Raw genomic sequence first — 26,144 nt, 5'->3', positions numbered from 1 at the left:
GGAACCTTCCTCCAACGCCAAAACAACCTGGCCGCGTAGTAGAGAAAAAAAACAAAATCGACTAGGGCCAACCGAAAAAGTAGTGAAAGGCTGAGTAAGAAACCAGTCATTGGTATCGTCAAGTCGTCCAGTGTCGTCAGCAGACCGCGCATGCGATCTAAAACATTGTGTAAAAAGAATTGCCGGCGGTCGATCAGTCGTTGCGTCTCATGGCCGGACTTGTTGTCCAGCCGTGCTCGCAATCGTGGTATTATGATAGCCGCCGCAGTCGCAACCAATATCGCGTCGAATGTCGCTTAGGAGAAGAAAAACGTTGTTGCATCGAGCCAAGTGCCCCGCGGGCGCACGGGGAACTCCCTCACATGATGCGTCATCGGTGGTCGAGCACAATTGTCCCACTAGCTCTGGAGCTCGACCATCGGCTTGCCATGATCAGGTTGGCCAGTGTTGCCGTCGATTTCGGCAAAGTCATAAGCCGCCGCGCGACCTGTGGACTGGCGAACAGCGGGCAGGGTGAAGCCCTTCGCAATCTCCGTCTCAACGTACTCAGCAGCGCGCTTGTATCGCTTATCAGAGTACTTCTCGAAGACCGCAAGGTGGTGCTTGCGCGGGGTATAGCAGCACTCGAGGATCATAGTAACCAAGTTCTTGAGCTGGCCCCAGGTATATCCAGAATAGTGGACATGCGCAGGAGTCTGTTTCATTGTCAGCGGCTTAGTAGAATAAACGTGTTGGAGTAGACATACCCAGTCGCCCTTCTTCAGGATCAAGCGAGACAAGCAGTGCGCGGCCGCAGCAAGGAAGCTGGGAGGGCTCGCAACGAAGCGCTCGTCCATGATGGTAACCTCCAGGAAGTACTTGGCCAATGTACGCGTCTCCAGGTCGTAATCATCCGCCTTGCTAACGCGACGCAAGAAGCTCATCGGACCAGGGAAGCCAAGCTCGAAGCTCAACATGCTGAGCATGAAACGCTCAGCCTTGAGGATCTCGTCAACCTTGTAGCCGTTATCCACCATGAAGACGATCTCCTGCAGCGACGGGCAGTTTATCTCCTCGTACTTGGAGGCAACGAGCAACGCAGTAGCACCAACGAGTTGGAGCTTGCCGATGGATACAACCTTGTACGAGAGGAAGCGATCAATGTAGTTGACGGTCAAGAAAAGCGTCTCTGGAAGCAGGCTGAATCGGTGGTGGACTTGAACGAGCCAGTCCATCAGGACGGAGCGCATGGACCATTGAATCTCGGCCTGGTTGTCCATGTAGTGAGGGTCAGGCAACATTCTCATCTGGGAGCATACGGGTTAGTAGATGCCTGTATGAAGGCTGGACGGGGCAAACAAACCTCAAGCTCCCTCATGTACTCAAAGATGTCATCTCCATACTCCGCAACCATGCAGACATCCCAGATCTCATCGTCAACCTCCTCCTGGGTACGGGTGCTCTCGACGATGGCACGGGCAGTCTCCAACTCTTGCTCGACCTTGTCGGTAATCTTAGGAGCGAGTATAGTGGTTGCGCCGCCCGTAGTAAGATCGCCGCGGGAACGGTAAGAGTGGGCAGTTGTGTAGCCCTGGTCGTCGTAGAGCTCTTCTTCGTCATCCTCGTCCCAGTACTCCTCCGCCTCCGACATGTTCGGGACACCCAGTGATTCGGAAAGAGGCTCCAGGGAGCTAAGCTTGTCAACGGCCGCATTCGATGATACAAGATCCTCAGGTAGGTCGCTATCCGCAACATCCAGCGAGCGTCTGTGGTACGGGCCGTGATACTGTTCATCGCCAATGTGCTCGACAGCATCCTCGTAGGTAGCCTCCGTCACATCATCCATGGGCTTCCAGACTGCCGCAGCAGGGGCAGGGTGCGCAGGGACTGTGGTCAGTTTGCTTTGTGTCCGTCGCAAAACATGCGCAGCAGGCTCCTTCTTAAGCTGAGGCTGAGACTTGTGGTGACGAGGCTGTTTGCCAGAGTTTGACTCTGGAATGGGGTCCTGGGCCACGAATTTGCTCTTGGAGGGACGAGCCTCGTAAAGCTGAGCAGCGGAGGATCTCTTGGCAACCTGCTTGTTCTGAGTCTTGGGCTGCTTCCACTCCGCAGTCACGGGGCCGTTCTTGTTGCTGAGGGCTGTGGCCCGCTGGGCGGCCTTGGAAAATCCATCTTTGCCATTGACCGCGTTCTCCTTGTTGTAGATGTAATCCACAGCCTTGCCCTTACCCGCAACCTGGTCGCTGGGAAGCGAGATCAGGTTCTTCACCGTGTTGCTGACGTCGCCAAATGCGGTTCGCTTAGCAGCAACCTGCAGAGCACCGTTGCGAGGCATGGCTTGCAGGTTACCGGTAGACTTGTGTCGCTGATGAAGAGAATCGTGCTTCGAAGGGATGATGTTTTCGTTGCCACCTGGGTGGACTCTGAGGCGCTGAGGCTGTTTGAGTCAAGTCAGTCGATAGTTTGAGAAAGTCGCCCTTGCTTGGTCCTTGAGGTGAGGTACGCGGGCGTGGTCGTTGCGAGGGAGGATAGTGACTTACTCTAGCGTCCATCGCGACTGCTGGTCTTGCAGACAGCTACCTTAGTGCTGCTGGTTGAATCTGCTCGGGAGGGCACCTTTGTGGGGCAGTGAAATATTATGAAGGCGCGCAGTGGATGTTGATGTGATTATCGTGGGACTGAGAATAATTGCGCGTGGGATAGCATGTAAACACCACAGTGACTCGGTTGGCCGTGTTGTGGAAAGTCGTGGTCCCCAATTGCTGCCGATCAGATACGGGCACGTTTGGTCGGAGTGAAGGGATGGGCGAGGGACGGGAGATTGCGACCGGTAGGGATATAAAAGAAGGGAAAGGTCGGTTTATCTCTGCGGGATGGTAGAGGATAAGAACCAGACCCACGCTGCCTCGACAACGACCAAAGTGGAGGAAGGATGGGAACGGGGATGGAGAGTTTGGAAACAACTCTTGATGAGAAGAGAAAAAAAGGTCTCAGCCAAAAAGCTGCACGATGGGTAACTGCCACGGCGGGCGGCTTATGACCAAAAACGGCCTGGTAAGGTTGGAGCGACCAGAATGTGCAGTGTACTTTTTTGGGTTGTTTACTTCCGTGTTTGTCAATACAGCTGAGAAATCCGAGGTACGCACCGGAGACGCGGTACCAACGCGCCACTCCATTGGCTGAGAGCGATGGAGCCTTACCGTTGGCCGGTGGATGAGTGGGACCCAGCATCATCGCCGCGGGGCCAATTGAGCGTACTTCGTACGTTCGTGTGCATTTACCTTACCTTACTCCGTATACTTCCTTCCAATGGGCCCTGTCTCCGATTCCATGTTTTGGCCGGCCCATGTCTCTGCGCAACGATGCGCATGAGCAAATCCGGGGAACTACGCTTGAGCAATGCGTTGCGAAAGCAAGGCACGAGTCTTGTGTCATCGTTTCACCCAGACCACATAATACAGTACCACACCATCCTAGACAACATCGTTGTTGTTTTTCAACTTCTGGATTGTTTGCGCCAAATATTACCTGACTATCTTCCCAGACCAACCTCGTACAACGAGACGCCGTTCGTCACCCGTTTCGATAACCTCTTCCCTTTTTCACTCTCGACAGTCCCTTTATCAACGGCTTCTTACGAAAATCCTTTGTCCATTGTGCTACTGAAACCCGGAACGTTTACCATTAGCTTGGCTCCCGCTCGAGAAGACAAAGGCAGCCGACCCACGCTGGCCTCTAGAACGTTGGGCGACTCGTGGAAGGAACGCCATAGCGGTCCAGAACAAAAAAGGCATACGAAACGCATCGTTTCGAGGCTCGAAGTCGTTGATCGGTCCCTGACGAGCCAAGCCAAGCCTGCCGTTATTCTCTCCTCCAGTCTTTTAGCTGTGCCATTCAGCCTATCCCGAAGAAGCCACGCCCGAAACCGAAACCCATCGTACTCCGAGCTGTGATATTAGCCATTGCCACGGCACCGATTGTGGCAAACATTGTCCTTCGACTTCTAGTGCGTTGTATTGAACTGTAACGATGGTCTTTGTCCTGCCGGGGTTTCCTGAATACGTCGCCTTTGCTTTCCTTCTCTGCTAATCAACCTGGCTTAGTTTCGCGCTATGTTAGAGTCCCACGCCTGTAATTACTGCCTTGATCGCCCCAGAACATTCTGACCTTGGTTGTATTCTTTTCCTCGGCACTGCCCACACAATACCAGGTCCTGAGTACAACCTCTCAAAGCTCCCTGCAGTCCCAATTGATGTTATGAAGCTGTGGTTGCGACCGGACTTTCGTCACGTATACCTAGAAGCAATTGTTCATCCAGATATTCTCTCGAGAGCCTAGGTAAAGTAGCCTCTCGGTGTATTCAATGTCATGGTGGAATAAAGTATTCTTCGGGAAAGAAAAATATCTGCTTGACAGACTGATAATGCTCCGAATCAGCACGATCAATATTGAGTGGCTTATTGAGTTTGACTTGTCGATTCATAGAAGCTTCCAAAATGCTTCCAAAATGGGACATGTATTCTTGCTGTCTGCTGCAGTTCGAACAGCGAAGAACACCAGCTGATGAGCATTTATCTTCTACGCAGGCACGAGTCTTGGCCTATGCCACCTGTTTTGCCCGTGCTCCAACTGTCAATGGTTCAAGTATCCTTGCGAAGTACTTTACACTCGAGTGCGCCCACTTGCATCGAAGTGAGGAGGACTGTTCCTCATTGCCGTATCTTGATTGTCTCTTGAGGATATTTCGAGGACTCAAGCGACGGAACTAAAGCACGGTATCGTCTCATTCCAGCATGCCGTACTACTACGTAACAGATTTCCAAGGATCAACAACTGATGGCGGAGATAAAGCACCCTGGAAGCGTCTGCAAATGGAAGACAACTGGTAAGAACAGACAGTCGGAGCAAAAAGATAGGCTGGGCGAATCAAATATGGTGCTATTAGAGACATATGAGCTCCCCTCATTTGGCCAGATATTCCAATCAGCAGGCATACGTTTGTTCAAGTTACTTACTTCATCTAGGCCATCTGGAAAGCCATGCCAGTATGACTAGGGAAGGCTGTAGTTAATCATGTCGAAGAGTACATCATGTGATATTCAGTGATCTTGCCTCGGTCAATTTTACGACTACAGGAGTCATTAGTACCATTCGTGTCAGGGCAGGATTGCAAAGTTCGTCGAGACCAATTGTTTTCTGGGTCATTCGCATGCTCTGTGCATGGGCCAGCAGAGTTGTCTTTTGGTATCAGCATCTAAGCCTCAGGCTAGCACGCTTTTCCCGAATGATACATGCTGTTGATAATTGAAGGGATAAATTATTGGCGGCATCGAAAGCCGCGAATCGGGCTCGTGGATTGGAAATTGCGACTGGTGATCATGCTCGTCTTGTTTCCACCATACCAACTTTGCGAGGATTCACCAATATTTCGCTTGGGGAAGCTAGCAACTCTGATTTCTTTCGCGTTACTTTACTCCCATTTTCACACTTCTACACAGTCAATAAAGCGCACGAAATTTTGAGGGCACCAGTTCGCAGACAGGTAAAGCACCAAATTGAAGAGGAAGCTTAAATGCTGTGTGAAACGGAAATCCGGAAACCGATTGAGAGACCGGACGGCAGGAATGACGGGAAATCCTCGGTATCTCAATCCCCTGTCGTCATGCTTTCGCAATTGTGGAAGGGTAACGCTAGTCCAAAAGGGGAACATGATTTCGGCCCTCCTCTTGTCGTCGCGTCTTCCAAATGACATTCAAAGGAACACATTGTTTGATACTGTCAGCACAAAATTATATCAACTCATAAAAAACCATCAAAAGATACATCAGATGATATCAAAATCTGATCTGAAGCCAAAAGGCGTGATATGTACCGGAGGTTGACAGTTTCATCCCGCAGACCATAATCAGCTGACCGCGCCCTCACTTGACACCAATTAATCACGAAGTCACGTGGTGAATTCGTCACACGTTCCCGCTCAGTAGCGGAGCTCGCCTCCAAATGCGCCGCATCGTCAGCGTTGCGACTCACCCAAGTATCGATGAAAACCTTCTCTTGAGGCACCCCGGCGCCGTTGCACCACGAATTTGCAACGCAAGTTGTTCAACTTGGCGCAATTGGCGACAAATGCGACGGAATTGGACGTACGCGCCTGGCCCAACAACTTGCGACCGGCATGGGCAGATCCATCCTGCAGAGCATTCGTTCCTAGCCAGTCGCATTGGCGCAACGCGATGCGCCCGAAGCATCTGCTTTGTTTGTTTTGATCAAGAACAGAATTGCGACTCGTCGCTTGTCGGACGTCGGGCCATGTCTCTTGTCAACCTCTCCAGCTGCATGATGGAAAACGAGGGGGGCCATCAGGGACCGGCTGGGATGTGCGCAGACAATTAATATTTCTGCATGATGAGCACAACTTCTCCTTCTCACCCCTCATCGATGACCCGCCACGCAAGCTGCGCTAGACGGGACGACCTCCTTTCCAGGCACAAGGTCGAAGGCTCGAGGCCCGGGGCGGCGACTGGACGGAGGGTGCCACAATTGCATCTGACTGGATTCGGCGCATTTCTCTTTCGCACGCGCACTCTTTTCTCATGCTCGGCTCTACAGTCGCACAGCACCACCCTCCATCACCTTGCGACGGAGTGTCTTGGAATGGGCCGCACAGCTCAGCTTGACTGACGGATATCATAGTCATTCCATCGCGACTCGCCATTGATTGTCGAGCGTCGGCGGATATTGCGTAACAGTTCAAGAGGGAACTGCTAGCTTAATACGAAAGCTCCCAGGGCTTAGCACACATGCGACGGCTTCGAACATGCCCCCTGCAACCTGTCGCAGACTTCAAGCACAAAAACTGGATACCAGCCGGCAGTGCAAAGCAAGATTGAGCGCACGGTACGCCAGCTGTCCTGGAAGACCCTTTGCCCGTCGCATTGCCTCCTCCCGCTATCTTTCAGACTGCCGCGCTCAGCAGAGCAGCATCGAACACCAGCTGCTCAAGAGTGACGGGGGAGAGAAATATTAAAAGAGTGAGGAGGGGAACGGGTGTGTGCATTTGTCCACCTTGATTGACGGTATTCGAAGGCGCGCGCGTGTGCGCAATCGCACACACACAGTCGCAATCCATTTCGACTAGCTCACTCCATCCGATGCTCCACGACTCACGAGTCCTTATGGCCTCAGAGTCTCCCATGGAAGAACGGTGAAAGAGGGGCAGAAGTGGCGTGGCAAAAGCTACCCAGCCATACGAAGAGAATAGTAGGTCGAGTGTGACGCACCAGGGTCGCAGAATTTGACTGATGCTGCCTCCCCTCTATCGTTTCTCTCCGCCAAAAGCGTTGAAGCCACTATGCGCGGGAAAGCGCCGATCCTCCCGGTAGAATCCAGCAACACACACTCTCACTCACACCCAGCTCCATTCCTAGCTTGGTGGTACCCGTTTGTATCCCAAACCAGCAACCGGCAGCAGAGCCCGCGATTGACAGGATGGAGTCGAGTGACCAATCGAAGACGAGTCGCAGATATCGTTAGGTTGGGCTGGTCTGTGTTGTTTCGCAGAGTGTTGCGCTGGTGGCGGTTGTGGATGAATATGGCATGGCATCGCATCGCATGGCATCGCATCGTACCGGGATAGGGTCCACGAGCTAATCGGGTCGAATGGGCGCAACGACTGGGCCGACACGCAGACCGCGACTGCTCCTGAATCCTGAGAAATATGTCGATTCGCTGTCGGAATCTTCTTCGCCTCCTCCATCTCCATCAAGAGGGCAAAAACAGGGTCCAACAAAAAGGCCATCGACTGTTCCATTCCCCAAAGCCGACCAGTCCAAAGTTCAAACCTCGACGTGGCAGTGGAGCCCCGACCTGCGAGGTAACGCAAAACAAAGAGCAACAAGCTGCGTTCGGGAAGGATAGCTCATCCCTGCGAGGAGATCTGGAGCCTGGGCGCAAAAGTCTCGCCAGGTATCGCACACCGTTCTTTTGAGTGCGGTTGGCTTCTGAACTCCCCGATTGGCGAAAAGGGACTTGTTGGGGCCTGCAAAACCCAATGCCAGTTCATCAATACTTCTCCGCACTGCGCTCAATGGCAAGGCCGCAAAGGAAGAGATACACACTAAAAACTCAAGAGGCAGGCGAAAGAAGATGCGTGGATGCGTCAAGCGATCCACACATGCCGTTGTCCCTCCATGCCATCCCATCCTGTCGCAAAGCGCGAGTGAAGAGGAGGAGGAGGGGGAGGAGAGCTACCAGTGACTGCTGTCGGTGTCACCTTTCTATCTACCTGAAGTGGAGATTCCTCAAGGCCAAGCCGTCGAGCATTTGGAGCAAACGCAGCAGGCGAGCGGAGGGGAACTCGGGATGACGGCCAAGACCTTGCCCATTTCCTCGGCCTAGTTTTTCATGTTGTCTATTCGTACCTCCATGGTGATTCGGCAGCGACATGACACTTGAAACTCCCGACCAGCGCATACAACCGTAACATGACGGCCTGAACCAATCTTGCTTCACGCTACAAACCATCCCCCCTAGCCACCTCATCTATCAAGCTCGCGGATCGAGCATCTCATCATGTCTGCTTCCTGGCCCTACCAACAGAGCATAGGTAGGTATGCGCAGGTGCGAAAATCCTCGTGCGCATATCGCTTCCGGGCGAAGGCGCACTGGAGTCATGCTGTGCAGAGAGAGCAGAAAGGTCCGGACAGCAAGCGGCCTCAATACCGTGTACTATCGGATGTCTGCCCCTCCCGCCATTGAATAGACATAACCTTTGGCCGTCTATCTGGGACAGACAGACCTATATGTTGTTGCTTTCTCGGCCCCATGCTGCTGGACGAGGACCCATCCGAACAACACCTTGAAACGAGCTGGACAGGGGGGTTTATTGATGAACCAAACAGTGCTGCAGCAGCAGGACTCTCCTCCTCCTCCGCAATGTCAAAACATGCACCGGGCGAACCCTTTGTAGTTCAACGAGAGGGTTGACAGTTGAAACCAGTCCAGACCGAGCAGACCGGCTCTGGAGTCTCTACCTGTGCCATGCTGGTAGCCGCCTTAGCCAACTTTCCGCCTTACCTTGTGCATGAGCCAGCCGCGCTCCGACCATCCTTCTCTGGCCGCTATCTTGTCTTGTCCCTCTTGGTCCCCTGCTGTGCGAGACTCGTGGCGCCTCGAGCTGGTCCGAACGACAATGCCATTGGCTCAATGACAAGGTGGCTCGCAAACTCCGTTCCCTTGCTGAGGTCTTGCAGTTTTGTCTACTGTACATCCAGGCGCAGACGAACAGTCCATATGCTGCTGACTAACAAAGTCCTAATGGATGGCAATCGGACCTGGAAATCCACGGTCATCGATATCACAATGTCTAAAGGGATAACTAACCTCCGGGGCGATCGCAGGACGGAGCAAATCTCGTAGACGGCTCCGTGAGAGACGAGGCCCCGGGAGAGACGAGGCCCCGGGGTTTGAGTGGCCGTATTTTTCATTTCACCTAATAAGACTACATTCTCCGCCAAACAAGCTGCCGCCGCTGGTTAGTCGCGGATATCATGGCGCCAGTCAGCACCCGCCTAAGACGGGTTCGTGGTCTTTGCGCCGTAGAGCAGGTACCGTGCTTTGGGCTGGCTTCTTTCTCTGCCCGGATTTTTTGGAACTGGAAAGACATTGGGCGGTTTTTTTTTTCTCTTAGCTGAGGTATCCACGATGGGAGAACAACCTCAATGGTTGGGGACGGATGAATGGGCGCCAAAACACTGGCACACACACACATACACACCATCCGGCATCCATACCGGAACTTGCAGCTTCTTTGGCGCCTTTTTTTGCTGGAGCATGGCATCACGTGGTGGTGTGCCATCCAGGTAGGCGGTACGTCAGCAATGAAAGACCCAAGATCAACAGAAGAGCCGGGGTTCATGGGTCGGTCTATCTGTGAGGCGGTTTAACTTGGAAACGGGCGAGTTGAAAGCTGAATCCCCCCGCGACAATGGGCCATCGCGGTCCTCAATTGTGTGACGGGGCGCAGTTGTCGCAAAGCGCATTGCCAAAGGCAGTTGAAGAAGGGAGGAACGACGACAACTGGACCAGACCGTACCATACCGAGGACAGCTTTCCTTTGCGCCAAGATTGGCCATGCGATCCCGAGGAGCAAATCGAGTCCCTCCATCTGATGCGATAAACCCTGGCCTAGGTGCCGGTTTTGGTTGCGGGTAGGGTGGGATGGCGCCTTTTTCCTTTCGCGAAGCGCCGAATTGTCCCATTGAACCGACGAATTTGATATGAGGGGGGAAAGATAGTGATACGCTACAGTATCTAATGGTACGGGAGACGAGCGAGAAAATACGTATCTGATTCTGCAGGCACTGTAACTTTTCATATTTCATGAGATGCCCGGGTAGGACTCTGCGGAAGACGAGTCGTGAATCGGAGTCCGATGTCGCGCGCATCCCACGTTGAAGTAGTTCGTACGGACAATGGCGGGCGCATTGCGTCCCGGCATCAATTCATGAAGAAGGCTCTACGGTCGCTGACGAATTTGCGCACAAACCCGAAGGTCCGGAGGATGAATATCACGGATTTGCGCAAACAAGGCCCAACAAGTCACAATAGCACTCGACGGGAGGCTGGTCGCAAAGTCGCATATGAGAGAGGGATGGGGCCTTCAAGGTCCGCGAGGCGTGTGAGTGTGAGTGAGCGACCGAGTGTGTGTACCAGGATTGACGAGGTTTCGATGGCTCAGGCTTCCCAAGACCGGACAGGGATGGCTGGGCGAATTGGAAGAGACAGAGTTGGGTGAGAGTGAAGGTGAAGGGATTGGCACCGTATGAATTAAACGCTGAAGGACCAAAAGAAAGGCAAGGTTTTTTGTGTCTTGTTTGCTCGCGGAGAACGGACCGGTTTGAGCCAGTTTGACTGGCCCGTTAGTTTCTCTCTGGCATTCCGAGAGAGAGAGAGAGACTCGGGAGTGTGTGTGGTGTGTGAGTGAGTGTACACACCTTATCTGAACAAGTTCGGGTCGTCTTGGGGTGAGCCGACACGAGGCGTGAAGATCAAGTTGCTATTGGTGAGTGGGTGAGATAATGAGGTGTGGTAAGGTAAGGTCAGATTCAGTACGAGGCACACACTCGCGACGTATGTTCCTTGCACAAGGAGGAGCGCTTGCTCGTCATCGGTACGGCACAAACGCATATAAATGTGTGAGAGTGAGTGAGTGAGTGTGTGTGTGTCTCTCTCTCTCTCTCTCCATGTGTGGCTTTTGAGAGTAAAGTACGGGGGCCGATATGTCACGCTCCCTTTCCGCCGTTTCGTATGGATATAGATATACAAGGCGGAGGAGGATTATTCGGACATATTTATATGTATATTTCACCGTTTGGTCGTTTATGTAGCCCGCGTCTTGCGGCCTCTGCTCCCTCACATAAAAAAGTATCGGTAAATTGAAGTGAGTCGAAATGAATCGGGGGGAGGACGCACAAAACGAGATGGAGCACGTCAGTCCCTTGAATCCATACTCCGTACCCCATTACCCCTTGTCCCGCAGAACAGGATTCGAAAGTATGCCCTGCCAGAGATTGAGGCTTCTAGAAGGACTGTGAGAGAGAGCAGGACTGGTGAAGGGAGGCCCAGGTAATTACGGCTAGGCGGAGAGGCCATCATATCCGCAAATAGGCACTTGACGAGATTTGATGGATCAGACCGGCCGGCCCAGCAGATCTTGACTTTGACCGCCTTACCACACGCACACACACTTCGTACTCACACAGTCACACGCATCCTTTCTTTCGCTCTCCTCATTCTCCTTCTCACTCTACCGATTGATCGCAGGCATGGTAGATCGGTCACCGGTAGGCTCAAGTTGCAGACAGAAGAGCCAGATGGCAGAAAAGTGCCACCAAGCCCCCCGGTCTACGGCCTGCCAGGCCCTTGTCCGGATCCGCTTCCGCTCGCGAAGAAGCAGAAGCCTATCCAAATGGATACAGTGTCGCTCCTTGGTTGTGCGCGCAGCAGCGGCGGCGGCGGCGGCGTGTGGCTCCCAAGTTGCGCAGGCATGAGCGACTTGGGCCCCGGTGCGTCGCCATCGTCCCTGGCCGCGTAGCACCGCCTGGAAACCCGACGAGTGACTCCAAGATGTTCGCATATATGATAGTGATCAAGCCGACCTCAAAAGACACAGGCCCAAAGGTCTTGTCGGGACGAAGAGCAAATGCGCCTGAGACGTGGAGGTACCCTTTTCACTCGTCAGGTTCGGAGTGTGTGAGGTGTGAGGTGTGAGGTGTGAGGTGACCCAGGAGAACAGCGACGGGATGGGCGGGTCCGGTAGGTACCTGGGCAGGTGCCACTGCCATCCACTCTGCCTAAGCCTGAAGGTGCGGTGAGTCCCACGAGTGCGGCAAGGCCTTGTTCTGGGGCGAACTAGCCACCTGCCTGGCGATTGCCCAGAAAGGGGGAGGAACGATGTGTTGGGGGATTGTCCAGTGCTTCGGGGACCTGGCCGTAAGCCACAGCGGAACGTGGCCCCTGTGAGACCCGTCAGCTTCGGGGGGGATGAGTGCCTAAGATACAGCACTAAGTGCCCTGAAGCAAAAGAACTAGAGCGTGACCCGCCAAAGATGAGAGATCGAAGATGGCACAGTTCATTGCGCACTGTCACCCAAGGGAAGTCACTGCCGGCACTTGGAGGGGCCCTGGTCACCCCAACGCTGGACTGCGCCTGCACCTACAGGGCCCCTTTCTCACTGCAAGTGTGCTGTACTGTGTGTTGGTTAGCGAAGGCAGACTACCGTTCGGGGGGCCTAGGAGGAGTCAGGTACCTGAGGTGACCACCCCATCCCCGCCAGGAGCAGAGACAAACCTAGCCAGACGGTCAGGTACTCGACTGACGGTGGGTGATGTGGACGGTACCTGACCTGACGGGACCAGACCTGGAAATTGGGAAACTGGAAACCGGACTGGACTGGATCTGGGACCTGGACTTGGACTGAGGTGACTGACGGACCGCAGACACAAAATCGTAACCTCTCGACTTGGCTCCTCTTTTTCCCTCTCATGCACATTGCACACAAACCTGCGAATTGCCCGGCAGAAACAATCATCCAGCACCACTGCCATTCTTCCAAAGTGAGTCTGAACCGATCCCATGGTCTTTGCGATCGACGTCTCCTATCCCTTTGCACCATTTCGCTCCAGAATCCCGAGTCCCGACTCTCCTGTGCTTCCGCCGGGCTCAAGGTCGAGAGAGGTTTGATGTCTGGACTGGGGTCTGGCTCGCTCTCTTTCTCTCTCTCTCTCTCTGGCTGTGCTTCTTCGCTACTACGTCTTACCGTGCGCTCCCCGACCCAGTCCCAGCTCAACCACTCCTCTTTCTCTCCTACTCCTCCTCCTCCTACCTTAACCAAACTTCTGCTACTCCTCCTCTCTTCACTCCCGATACACTCCATCACACCGTCAAACTCGTCCATTCGGTCCTCATTTTCCATCCCATGGCTAATCTTTTGCAGTCCATGCCCTAGACTCCAAACCACCCCCATACTCCTTTCCTCAACCATCGTCCTCTCCGACCGTTCGCTCCGGCAGCGTCCTTGGTCAGATCGCCCTGTCTGGCGCTGACCGCACGACGACCCAGGACCCTCGATATAACGTCCATGCTTGATAATTCGGTGGATTGATACCTCACTCCGTTACTCATCTGACTCAAGTTTCGGCTTGCTCGTCGTTGATACCCTTCATCCCGCCCATCGACTGCCGACTCAGGCTCAGGGTCCCAACCTTTCCGTGCCAACTCTACGGAAACCCGCCTATCGCACATCAGCCTATTTCCCCTCAAACTTCCTTCGTCCGACATTCCTCCATTCAACCCCATCGAATCAATACCATAAACCACAATGACGAGCATGTCCCCCACAAGCGTCGTCAATGGCGGTTCCGCGGCCACCTCAAACCAGGGTAGTGTCTCGCCCCGGCAGACGGTGTCGCCCAAGAACGTCGCATTTGAACTCCTCTTCACCGAGTCACCGCAATACAGAGCGCGACTTCCCATGCGAGTCCAAATATATCCTCATGACACTACCGACTCCATTGTTACTACCGTCAAGAATTTTTACGGTCTGTACGGTGGCCCGACCGGCTCAAAGGGCGTCAGTTTCGAGGACGAAAATGGCATAACCCTCATCGCCCGATACGAGAACTTCCGCAACAACATGGTTGTCTACGTCAGAGTCATCGAGGAGTCCCCCTCTGCTTCTAGCCCCTTTGTGCCGCCCACATATCATAACCCTCCCCCCAGCGCCCAGCAATATTTCGAGGGCAACGGCTATCCGCTGCAGCCTCCACCGCGCTTCGGCCAAGAAATTTCTAGGCCTTCATCGAGCACATCTCGGAGGCGCAGCCCGTCCCCCAATGCCGGACGCGGCCGGCGTTCCGGATCTGCTCATACAAATTCCAAGAAGGGTCGATCCCGCTCCTCCAAGAATCGGGACACTGCCGCCTCTAATGGCCACGCTGATATCTACAGTGATAGCGTCAATGGATACAGCAGCGGTGACGGCGCTCCTGGGTCCAGCTCCAGCAGAATGAAGGAGCAAATTGGCAACACTGAAATCAGCCTTGAAAACATTGTTGAGGGAGGTCGTCGCAAGCGGGCCAAGTTTGAAAGCTCGGTAAGTCTGCCTGACCGCACATGTCTTGGACAATACTCTTCTCTTGTCTATTCTTGTTAGTCTGGGCTCCCGTACTCATCCTGTTCCATCCAGGAACTCCCCTTGTTTGCGCCTCCTCAGATGCCAGCGGCTACGTCGAATCCGTCCGTGTCTCCTGCCCGCCGCGCCGAGCCTCAGCGAGCCTCTCTGCCATTTGTCCATCCGGGCCAGAACCCCTTTACGAACCCGATGCCTCTGCATTCCCCGCAGAGCCACAATAATGGATATGCGCCAGGTGGATATTATGCGACGCCGTCGTCTGAACGCCATGGTCGCGGTAGCATCGGATACGCTGGACAAACCGGCAACTACAGCGGCATGAGCGGCATTCTGCCCACCCCAGACCCCACCGTCGGCAGCTGCATGTCAGAAGAGGACAAAGATGTTGCCATTCAGCTTATGCGCCTGGGTGAAATGTCAAACATTTCTCATGGCCGCACCTCTGCGTCCACGCTGGACGACACCTTCAGCGGCCGAGCTGACGCCGCTTCTTCCACTGGAGCTACTAGTGACGGCGAAAGTGAGAGCGACGAGGAGTCGGCTGCTCGGCGCCAAAAGCTGGATGCCGCTGGTGTCATGCGCAAGATCTACCAGACCACGGAGAGCCACTTTATTCCCCAGCCCAGCATCGAAACTCTCGTTGATGACGTCCGTGTCGAGAAACCTACCAGCCACGTCGTGAATGGCGAGGCCAAGCCCGAGGTGCTCAAGAACAAGACCAACCTTCCGGATGCCAAGCCCAAGACGCAATTGCCCAGCTCCAAGCCCAAGACCAAGGTCAGCAAGGTTCCTCGGCCTACTATCCCCAAGCCCAAGAAGGCTTCAGCCCCAGCATCCGTTTCGGCTCCCGCTCCCGCCAGCAACGGGCCCATGTCGCCGGCCTCTCTGCCTCCTTCGCGCAAGCCATCCATTGCCTCTGCCGCCGCTGCTTCCTCAGGTGCACCCGGCGAAGATGATCAGCTCGATCTTTCTGCCAAGCCTCGCTGCCAGCGATGCCGCAAGAGCAAGAAGGGTTGCGACAGGCAGCGACCTTGTGGACGATGCCGTGACGCTGGCCTCAATGCTGAACAATGCATCAGCGAAGACGAGGGCAATGGACGCAAGGGCAGGTACGGCCGACACATGGGAGTTCCTATTAAGAAGGAAGACATTGTCAACCCTACGCAGCCCATTCTCCTACCAGCTGCGCCAATTGCCACGACGGCGGCGATGGCCGACAAGAACAAGAAGCGCAAGCGGTAGAATGACTGGATCCCAATGGAGTGAGCGCAGCCCCGCGCAGCACCACTCAGAAGAGGATTGGCGAGTCTATTCCACAACTCATTGTCACAAATTCTTGAACCACTTTTCTTGCGACGTCAGAGGTCTACCGGCGTTTGGCGACAAAGATGTTTGAAATTGGGCGAGGCGCTCGGAGGGTATCGTCTCACGACATGCCTCTCATCTTCGCAATTGTCGTATGTTTGTCACCATGACCATCCGACAGCACTGGCAACACGGCAGAGACTTGTTGGTGAACACCATTGGGAATCGCCGGATGAGGCCGGTCGCGCACACTCCTTTTGGCGTTTATGGTCTCTTTTAAATGGGAAGCGGTGTTTTTTTTTTTTTTTTTTTCATTTACTGGCTTGCGCGCGATGTCCTTTTCATTTCCTACTGCATGTCTTTCAAGTTGTGGCGAGGATGCTACAGTTTTGGCGAAGTTGTGCAACTGTACGATGTGGCGGAGCGGCTAAAGGCCAGAAAAGCAAGCGAGTATATTGGAATACTTGTGGGCGCGTGCGCAGCGCAAACGGATCAGTTTTAGGGTGTGGAAGCTCAAGGTGTGACTGCAAAGCGAGGATGGAAATGGGAGGCTACAGGTGTGGAGGAGAACAAAAGGCAAGGATGGGTACAATGGCGGGCGAGACGGTTCCGAGGCTCACGCAATGGTCAAATTGTCCGGGCGGAAGGTGGATCGCATGCCTTGGAGGTTTGTGTTTTCCTATATGTGCGCGAGGGACATAAGCTTCTCTGCGCGAGCGAGCTTGCTTCTGTTTCTCTAGTTCCTCTCTGGATGCTATTTGGAGGCGAGCAACAGGAGAAGATGCAGCTACGATACGACTGTTTTTGTTAGTGGCAACGATTCTGTAGTGAAAGCCAAAGAGAGAGAAAGAAAAACATATTGAACATGTACTTTGATGTTTGCGGCGATGCGGCGCAATGCGATTGATGGGATGCGACAATGGTGGAAAGTGAATATGCGGGTGCGACGACATTGTATCTTCCGGTGCGGAGCGGGGACAGAGCAGGACGGAAGTCGTTGAAAGCTGGATGTGCGGCTAGTCTATTTTAGGCACTAGCGTGCGGTTCTCGCCGTTGCATCCCGTTCCGGCTCGGGCGGGGAGGGGGGGTATGGGATGGATGGTGTGGCTGACGTCTGTTAGCCGCCCTACCAGGTTGGGGGGAAGCACAGGGCGCACAGTCGCACAGTGTGCGGCGGCAGCCATGAGCCGTACACGCGATCGAGCAGAAGCTCGGGCTTCTCGGTGGGAGGCGCACTCGCGCGCTAAGGAGGTACTTGAGCTTGGGGCGCCAGAGCTTCCACGACCCACTTGGGGAGAGGTACTGTCAAAAAGGATAGGTTTGAGCGCGAGGTACCGCGCTGATTACGTCATTTTGTGTTTTGCGAAGAGTACCTTTTACCCCGCACCTTTCCGAGAGCTCCCCGCACTTTTCCCTTACGATGTTGCGGTCAGGCAGGCTGGTCGAGTTCGCGCGTGAAGAATCTTTTATCGACGACTAATTGCTTCTAAAAGTCGTGGGATGATGGTGCGATGCAGGTTTTGAGTGCGTGCATGGCGAAGCGATTGAGTCAGCAGCCCGCGAGGAGGACGCGCGCAATTACCTACTTGTTACGATCGTGGTGAATCAGTGACCAGTCCCTCTTACCTTTTTTTGCCGATACATGCGCTACATGACACGGGGAAAATGGCGAAGCCAAGGACGTTGCGGGATCGGTTTTTTCGCATGAAAATGGTTTAGAGGCGGTGAGCGCGCGTTGCTGGCGGTTGTGGGTTCAAGGGAAAGTAGAGTGTGTGCATATGTGTTGCATGCGATGCGCAAAGACAGCGAATTGAATCGTCTTGATGTCGCGTCTCAAGCTGGTTTTGTTATTTGTTGTTGTTTTGTTTATTTGTTTACTTTTATGCGCTGATGTCTTTTACCGTTTTTTGGACGTTTTGGAGAGGCGCAGGCGCAGCATGGAGGTGCGAGCTTCCTGGGATTGGAGGGATTTGGGTGTTTCACTGGTGGCGGTGCTATTCCGGGGAGGGGGACGGGACGTTTGGTGGTTGTGCCTGCAGTCGCGAATCTTGCTGCAACACCAAGACGAGTAGCTGGAGCAGGTGGCAAAAAGACGCGGTGCAGTGCATACGACAGGCTAGCATATGAATAAGATACGGATAGGTAAGGCAGAGAGAGAGAGAGGATTGCACAAATGGGGCTTGCTTTCCCCTTCTTTTCCCCTTTGGAACCAAAGACAATGCCAGCGACTAGCACACAAGGCGACAAGGTGAGGTAGGGAAGGCGCAGGGATGGAAAAGGATCGTGGGGGGGTGTCATCAGGTCATGATCCGCGGCGCGTTGTTGTGTTTGAGACTGATTGGTGACGACACTTTTTGCACACGTTTTCCTCGGAACTTCGGATTGGACGGCACTGGGCGGGTTTGGAGGTCGCGTTGGGATGGAGTGAGGTGATGTGCGCAATCAATCTGGGCCCGACGATATGGATCGATCATCGCAGTACCTGAGGTAGCACAGCGAGAGCCTGAATGCAAGGCGGAAAAAGAAGTTTGGGAATCGTGCGGGAAAAAAGGAAAGAGAAAAGGGAGAGATGAAGAAACGTGGTAGCTGCAGTGTCAATTGCTTCTTCCATCGGGGGGGCTCTTTTGCAAATCACATCTTGACGTTCGGTAAGTCGGTAAGGTACCATCATTGTTAGCGATGCGATGCGATGCGATGCGACGGGGCGAAGACGGTGGGTTTGGACGAGGATGCACGTTTAAGGTAAACTAAACGGAACGGGAGGTTGCGCCCCGCGTCCGCGATTCGGCGCGCCACTGGGGGTCAGCTTTTTTTTGTTGGCGTTCGGGTTTTCTTGGAGCGGGGGCAGTCCTGGGAAGTTGGAGCCGAAGACGGCCCGTGCGTTACCTCCGCTGTCGCTGCTTTTTCCCATTGTCACTATGGAATCGATGGTTGGTTTGGGAAAGCCGGCGGAAGATAAGATATTATCTTATCAGTCTCGAGAGACATGAGGAACGAATAGTCCCAATATGGCGAGAAACATAACGATGATTGATATGTACACATACTGCCTTGCTTTGGACCGAGAAAAGATGTGCTTCTTGCATGTATGAGTTGGAATATGTACCAATGATTGATTGATCATGTTCCAATTTCAGACTCTGTACTGCCCATTCGTTCTTCGTGTGCTCATGCCTCTCCGTTTTTCTTTCTAGCCCACAACGGCAGAGCTATCCACGAAGCACGCTACTGTAGTAGTAAGCTGTACGGACAGATAGATTTGGTCGAGCCAGGTCAATTGCGGACCTAGAACGTCTACAATGCAACTCCGCCTTTTGCCAAGGCGAGTTGGGTAGCGGTCACAATCCCGCCGGAACCACCAAGCTACGTTCAACGTCCAATAATAATGAGTGATCGAGTCACGCAACTCTCGAAATACCGAGGACCTCTCTGGTCAGGACCAGGTGAGGATTTCGGGTAGGTACGGAGAACGGAGACTTACCTGATAGTTGGGACTTGAGAGTGCTGAGACTCGAGAGAGGGAGAAATAAGAAATATGCGCATGACCAACATACCTCCCCGGTACTGCCCTGCAGCCCTGTAAAGCAAGCAAACCGCAATATCAACTGAAGCAAACTTTTGTTCTTCAAGTTCCAACTTTGCCCAGTCGGGTGGGGTTCTCCGCTTCGGAAGGCTTTCCCCGGGGCTCATACTACCGAAAATATTACCGCATCAAAGTCTCACTCGAGGCATCCGGTCGGAGACCATCGCCCCTCGGCGAACACTCCGTCTCGCCGAAGACTCCTAACACTCCGTAGTAGGCCGCAGGATAAGGTAGGGCGTGAAAGGCGTACGTTGGGCGCGCGGCGTCCCGCTCCTGGGTATGCAAAGGAGGGACGCTCTCCCGCTCCCGGCGGTCACACCGCAGCCCCGGAAATAAGATCCCGGCCGTGTTTGCTACCATGGTTTGCTAACGATTCCCCGTCGGTTGCATTATGACACTGCTTCCGTAGACGGGAGGCTCTTCCATTTCGGCAGTCGGGGAGGAGAGATAGGGCGATCTCGGCACGATAGGCTGGGTTAGGTTGCAATTTTTTCTCGGATTCTCTTTGTCATTTTCTTTCTTTACTTATTGCTGGTAGCGTCCACTTGGGCTATGACACTTTTGACGAATTGAACGACTTTTCTTTTTTGGACCTCCTCGCTTTACATCCCTAATATCTAATATTACCAGCTGAGAAAAAAGGACAAAACGAAGATTCATTTGTCCAGGCCCCCTTGGATCGATGGAGGATCTAACACAACATACTTAACCACACAGTCGTCTCGTCTTGTGAATCGTCTGTTTCCCGGGATGGATATCTCACCATCACAACATTCGTTTACACAAAATAAGGGCGTCATCACCATGTCCGACACTTCAGAGTCATCGAGAAGCCGTGGCCCCAGCGCCGAACTCCCTACCACTACGGAAAAGGAAAAGGAAATCCAAACAACCACCGGCACGGCCACCGCAACCGACGAAGAAACCTCAGGGGCGGACGAGCAACAGGTCCGCGAGTGGTCCGCCGAACATGACCTCGTCTACCCGGAAGGCGGCTGGACGGCCTGGTCCCAGGTCCTGGCCGACAACATGCTCAACGCCCTCGCCTGGGGCTACCCAGCCACCTTTGGCGTCTACCAGCTCCACTACACCGAGACCCTGCGCCTGCCGGCCTCGCAGGTCTCGTGGATCGGCTCCGTACAGATCTTTTTGACGTTCGCCGTCTGTACCATCTCGGGCCGGCTCACAGACGCCGGGTACGCAAGGCACGCCGTCTCCGTGGGCTGCGCTTTCGTGGTGTTTGGGTCCTTTATGACGAGCCTGTGTACGAGGTATTGGCAAATCATGCTCGCGCAGGGGATCTGCACGGGTCTGGGCTTGGGCGTGCTCTTCATGCCGGGCGTAGCTATCATCGGGTCTTATTTTAAGCGGAGGCGGTCTCTGGCGCTCGCTGTTTCGGCGACGGGGACGGGAGTGGGGAGTCTTATCTTCCCGTCGACGCTGCAGTATCTCATCCCGCAGGTCGGGTTCCCCTGGGCTGTGAGGTGCTCGGCGTTCGTCGCGCTCGGCGTGGCGACGATTGCTATTGCTCTGCTGAGACCTAGACTTCCGCCGAGAAAGGCTGGTCCTCTGTTGGAGTGGTCGGCCTTCCGGGAGCTGCCGTATATCTTGTACACCCTGGGAGTATTCTTCTACTTCATGGCGCTGTACTTTGGCTTCTTTTATGTAAGTTTCATAAGAGGTCGTGTCTTGTGATACTTCTCGTGTGCTAACATCAGCAACAGATCAACACATACGCCCGCAAGGTCATAGGATTCTCCACAACAGAGTCGGTAACGCTACTCCTCATCACCAACGGAATGGGCATTCCGATCCGGCCGATCGTCGGCTGGCTAGCCGACCGCCACGTCGGCCCGATCAACATGTTTGTCATGACCATGTTCCTCCTGGGCTGCATGGAATTCGCTTGGATCGGCGTGGAGACGAGGGCGGGCATGTACGCCTTCAGCGTCTTCTACGGCCTGGCCAACGGCGCGACGCAGGGCGTCTTCGTCGGCTCGACCGCCAGCCTGACGACCGATCCGCAGAAGATGGGCACGCGGTTCGGCATGGTCGCCACCGTCTCGGGTTTCGCAACGCTGGCTGGGCCGCCGATCGCGGGCGCCATCATCGACAGGTCAGGGGGCTCGTATCTTGGGGCTCAGGTATGGGGCGGCGTTATGATGATTGCGGGTGCGCTGACGGTAGGAGCGGCGAGAATGGCCAAGGCTGGCAAGGCTTGGGGAGCGAAGTTGTAGACAGGGAGAGGCGGATGACGATGTGTCACGCTACAAATAGAATAGAATATAGTAGAATGCGACATGGCTAATAATGAAAGAAATGGTATATTTTGAGCAATTCAGACCAATGCGATGATCCACCATGAACCTTTGACCGGAGGCATGCTCATAAGAAGTGCAAAAGTTTTCCCCTCGTCGTCGAATCTAGTTCTTCCTCAACAAGGTGAGAGCTTCCGACAGCAGGCGGGCAATCTGCTTGCCATCCTCCCAGACAAAGTCATGATCGTGGGTCAAGTCCTTGACGATTGTGCACTCCACTCCGTCCTCCTTCAGCTTCGCAGCCATAGTATCGATCTCAGGCTCGTCGACCAAGGAGTCTTCCGGCGACCAGGCCAGCAAGATAAGCGGCTGGGTAGGTAGAGCATCCTCGAAGCTCCCTGAAAAGGTGGCCGGAACGACCTTGTTCCAAGAATTCTGGTCGTCCCCAAAGGCGCCGGCAATGAATTGCGTGTAAGTCTGTTCATGGCGGGCGTTGAGGTTGTAAAGCTCGTATATGCCAGAAACGCCGATGAACGCAGTCGGCATCTTGACCTCTGGCGGCGGGGATGCGCCTAGCGCAACGGATCCCATGGGCAGTTGAAGGGCCAAGGTAGCGCCGGCCGAGTGCCCGATGAGGATATACCGGTCCCCAATTTGATATTCACGCTGTAAGAATTCAAGAGCTGACCAGGTGTCGCGGAGGTGATCCGGGTGTTGAGCGCAACGAAGTTCTGCGGGAGCAGTGACGTCGGGGTCTTGCGGGTAGAGGGGGTGTGGGGAGAGACGGTAGTCAACGCTGATGAAGCCGCGGATCTCAGATCTGGGGATGGACTTGGACTTCAGGATTTCCTGGATAGAAGCGCCGAAGTCCTGGAGCGTCTTTCGGGGATCACGCCAGGCACCGCCGTGGATGTAACTAGTGTAAAGTGAGTCAATGCTTAATGAAGTTGGGAAGTGAATGAGGTTATCTCGGGTGAGATTGGATAACTCACATTACCCAATAACCAGAAGCATTATCCGTGTTTGAGGGAAATTCCCACACTCCTAGCTTCTGAAGCTCGTTATCGGCAGCATAACGGTGCTCAGTGAACTTCAGAGTGGTTGGCATGACGGCGGATGTCTGGCCTGGCTCAGACGTTAGCAGATTCCTACAGTACCTTATGTTACAGACCCTGGCTTGACGAGTGGCGGGTTGAAGCCAGACAAAGCAAAGCAGTCCGAGGCTTAAAGAGAAGAAAGCAAGCAATAGCGAAAGTACCTGACGAGGGAACTCACAGAATGAGGGGTATCAGGGTGGTGAGACGCGAGTGTCTGGTCCAGCGGGGGAACTGCTGAGGAAGTTTGTGTGTATGTGTAACCTTAGAAAGTGCTTGTGCCAGTGCGAGGCTTTCGTGGATAACGAGATGTGTTTGTCGCTCCGACCGCCCAGGGTTCGGAGCTGCTGACACCCGTTGGGTGGAGAGGGGTGGGTGGGGCCTTCCGTCTTCCGGGCTCCCGTCCTTACATCCGCGTCCGAGAGCGGCCGAATTTTGTGGCTTCTTTTCTCTTCTGCTTGGCCCGGCCCCGAGCGTCTGAGGCCGTGTCTATGTGACTGTAAGATTTTTGCTATTCCCCTATTCTGCTTGATATTCGTTCACACTATTACAAACTACTAAATGGCTTGCCCTTCAGGGCTTTTGCCTCTGCCTCAATTGCAATTGCCGCCAATTCATCGTCGCTGCAGCTTTCCTATCGCTTTGTCACCCAGGGAACACCAGCACCTCGTAACCAGCTTCTTATTGGAGTTTTGCGCATCGCAGTCTCTATAAAGGCTACGAAGCAGCTTTCGAGCTGACCACGGACGTTTATGATGAAATAGGCACTTTGAATGCAGCCTTGGCACACTGAAGCTGAGGGGAAGTTGATCGGTAGGCGATGTAACGGTGGGTTGCGATCTGGAATCCTCTTGCCGAACTAGCCCCGGGTTACCAACCGTCCATGCTCTTCCACACAGACAATACGTCGATCACGGAAGTATAGCCTGGTGGTGTGGTGTCGAGATGCCAATGCTCGGGTCGCAGTGTTGGTTCTGCCAGTCTCTGAAGACTTGCTGGAGGTCTTTGATCGATGCGAATATGTCACTGGAAATGAGCCTGAAAGCCCCGCGTGTGTGTGCCCGGAGGATCACCCCGGTGGCAAATCCGCCATGCCGCAAATCACCTGATCCGATCCGTTGTGCCGCCGTGATGACGAGAGCGAGGTGTCTTTTCGGAGGATAATGGTTAGAGAAAGACATTGTCATCCTCATCCAAGTCTCAAGTCCTTACTCCCGCCTGAAGCCCGGGCCTGAACTGGATATGAAGCCGAGAAATGGCGGCAGGGATGCCGCTCCTACGCCCATAAGGCGGGCCGGGGGAGGCGGGACGTGTTGGTTGGAACGACGTTGCATTGAAGCATTGGCAACCATTGTTTTGCCATATATGAGAGACGCTCTGAAGCCATAACGTCTGGGATCGTTTTCAGGCTACTTGTACCCGGCTGTTCGCCCCGAGTACCCCAAAGAATGTCTGATATTTGATAAAACCCGTCGATAAAGGGACATACTGCGCTGCTGTTGGATGTAAGCACACACTACTGCTGTTTGAATCTACAGATAAGGAGACGAGCGAACACCATCAGACCACACTGAATCCTTGAATGACCATATAGCCGCAGGTGCGTTTTTGTGGGCTACGTAGATTTGGATATGCGGCATCTCCAACTGGGAATGTAATCCCTCCAGCATCAGGAAAAAGCAGAGCTACTGAAACGCCCCTTTCGAATGTGGAAAAACTTCCGTAACTACAGCCATTAGCCCACTTTCACGCAGCCAGAATAGGCGATTGATACCATGTGAAGGCATCGGGAAGAACGCGAGAAAGGTCCATGATGTTTGTCCGTTGTTGCTGTCTACCTAAGTACACAGAGAAGTGCGCGTACTGCTTCTTCTCATCCGCCCATTGTCGCCGATGCTAGGATCAACTAGTAGACGAAAGAATGGAACCAGCCAACCCGATCTGGTCATGCTATTGTTGCCGTCACTTGCATGGCTTCCTGTGATGAAGATAACCAACGCGTGCCAATTTAGCAAGTACATTATGTAGTAACTTGTCAACACGCGAGCTGTGTAATCCTTCGTTCCTTCCTGCGTACTCGTAAGCTGGGATTGGGATGGCGTTGGCCCTGGTGCTTTTGAGCGCATTTGCTCCTTCCCTCTTGATGTTGGTGGTGGCAGGATTGCAGGGGATTCGACATCCACTTTGGTCTAGACGATTTAGCCGAGGTTTCCGTACACAGGTACCAAAATGGTAGTGCAAAATGTGTCGATTAAGAAAGTACTCTAGACCTTCACAGTTCATTGCCGTTACCTCTGGGTACCTGGGCATCTGGGCAGGTACCTCATGCAAGGTACGCCGACGGCCACCACCTCATTTCGGCCGAGGGTGCAGCAAGCAGGTGCAAATGTGCGGGACGGGGGAGAGCGGCACCCGGGAGGAGCAGGAGAAGAGAGAAGGAGCAGGAACAGAAATGCAAGCCACAGGAAGAGGGGGGCACAAAGGCACAGACTGAATGAAAGAAGGAGAAGGAGAAGGAGGAGAATGGAGAATGTCCGGTGCCGTTATTGCTTCTCCCGTCAGGTCTTCCCCGGGCCCCTTCTCCTTCTGGTTCTGCTTCTAAAGCATTGTCTGTGCCCAAATGGTGACGCCTCATCGACAATTCTTTACTCCACGAGCCCACACATTAGTGTATCCGTACCTAATTTCCATTATTTAGCATCGAACTTCAACTTGCACAGTCAGGCACGCCAGAAAACGGTTGGTTTGTGTTATGCCATTCCCAAATAACATGTGCCAAGATCAAGCGCCTTTTCTTAGTCACATATCATCGTCGATGCCGAGGAACGCCATCTTCTGACACTCCACTCAGGAGCCCCTCGCAATCCACCTAAACCACTCCGTGGACAAAGTATACAATCTACGGAATGCGCAGTAGTGTAAACAGAAAATGCCCACCTTTTTGTCGCGGCCCGGCCATCAAACTTCAAAAGTTCAAAGAGCCTAATAGACTAGCAGGCACCACGGCACCCTGTTCTTCTCCCGAGCCGGGCCCTCCACCTGTCACTGACGGCAAGCTTTTTTCACCTAGAGCAATCTCCAGACCTGGGGACTGCCCGACGTCAAACCCACGCGACCCCATTTCAATCTACAGAACATATGAAAAATGTGCGCTATTGGCCGAGGGCTGAGCGCCGCTGTTTTGTCGTAACCCGGCAGACCTTGGGAGGGCCCTCTTGTTAAAACTTGCTGG

General features: G+C 53.8%; 5 protein-coding genes across 5 annotated transcripts; 3 read left to right on the top strand and 2 right to left on the bottom strand.

Annotated features, from left to right (window-relative positions):
* Window positions 1–246: 246 nt before the first annotated feature.
* On the bottom strand, window positions 247–2,639 carry BDZ83DRAFT_446713 (cyclin domain-containing protein). Its single transcript, XM_060503141.1, has 4 exons — window positions 2,520–2,639; window positions 1,343–2,416; window positions 747–1,286; window positions 247–695 (listed from the first exon to the last, which is right to left on the bottom strand). The coding sequence occupies exons 1-4, from the start codon at window positions 2,529–2,531 to the stop codon at window positions 399–401; spliced, it is 1,923 nt and encodes a 640-aa protein (XP_060369907.1). The 5' UTR covers window positions 2,532–2,639; the 3' UTR covers window positions 247–398.
* Window positions 2,640–2,988: 349 nt separating this feature from the next.
* BDZ83DRAFT_647418 (uncharacterized protein) lies at window positions 2,989–3,932 on the top strand (the record flags this gene model as incomplete). The annotated part of the gene is made up of 2 exons (XM_060510068.1): window positions 2,989–3,117; window positions 3,441–3,932. 2 exons carry the CDS (start codon window positions 2,989–2,991, stop codon window positions 3,930–3,932), a joined length of 621 nt encoding a protein of 206 aa, XP_060369906.1.
* A 9,927-nt stretch (window positions 3,933–13,859) lies between these two features.
* On the top strand, window positions 13,860–15,914 carry BDZ83DRAFT_647417 (uncharacterized protein; the record flags this gene model as incomplete). Its single annotated transcript, XM_060510067.1, has 2 exons — window positions 13,860–14,633; window positions 14,727–15,914. 2 exons carry the CDS (start codon window positions 13,860–13,862, stop codon window positions 15,912–15,914), a joined length of 1,962 nt encoding a protein of 653 aa, XP_060369905.1.
* A 4,450-nt stretch (window positions 15,915–20,364) lies between these two features.
* BDZ83DRAFT_567776 (major facilitator superfamily transporter) lies at window positions 20,365–21,797 on the top strand (the record flags this gene model as incomplete). Its single annotated transcript, XM_060503986.1, has 2 exons — window positions 20,365–21,225; window positions 21,285–21,797. The coding sequence occupies 2 exons, from the start codon at window positions 20,365–20,367 to the stop codon at window positions 21,795–21,797; spliced, it is 1,374 nt and encodes a 457-aa protein (XP_060369904.1).
* A 186-nt stretch (window positions 21,798–21,983) lies between these two features.
* Window positions 21,984–22,926, bottom strand: BDZ83DRAFT_567795 (Alpha/Beta hydrolase protein; the record flags this gene model as incomplete). The annotated part of the gene is made up of 2 exons (XM_060503988.1): window positions 21,984–22,734; window positions 22,811–22,926. 2 exons carry the CDS (start codon window positions 22,924–22,926, stop codon window positions 21,984–21,986), a joined length of 867 nt encoding a protein of 288 aa, XP_060369903.1.
* Between the last annotated feature and the right edge of the window lie 3,218 nt (window positions 22,927–26,144).

The sequence above is a fragment of the Colletotrichum acutatum genome (assembly GCF_030867785.1).
Source record: "Colletotrichum acutatum strain CBS 112980 chromosome Unknown BDZ83scaffold_9, whole genome shotgun sequence".
NCBI lineage: Eukaryota > Fungi > Ascomycota > Sordariomycetes > Glomerellales > Glomerellaceae > Colletotrichum > Colletotrichum acutatum.
Note: the sequence above shows the minus strand (reverse complement) of the source record. Positions and strands in the feature narration are given on the sequence as shown.

What these genes read in the sequence shown, in the direction of transcription:
- BDZ83DRAFT_446713 (XM_060503141.1), bottom strand. An exon ending in AGTACATGAGGGAGCTTGAG is followed by an intron (nt 1,287 to 1,342) that starts GTTTGTTTGCCC and finishes GTATGCTCCCAG; the next exon opens with ATGAGAATGTTGCCTGACCC. An exon ending in TCCTGAAGAAGGGCGACTGG is followed by an intron (nt 696 to 746) that starts GTATGTCTACTC and finishes ACAATGAAACAG; the next exon opens with ACTCCTGCGCATGTCCACTA.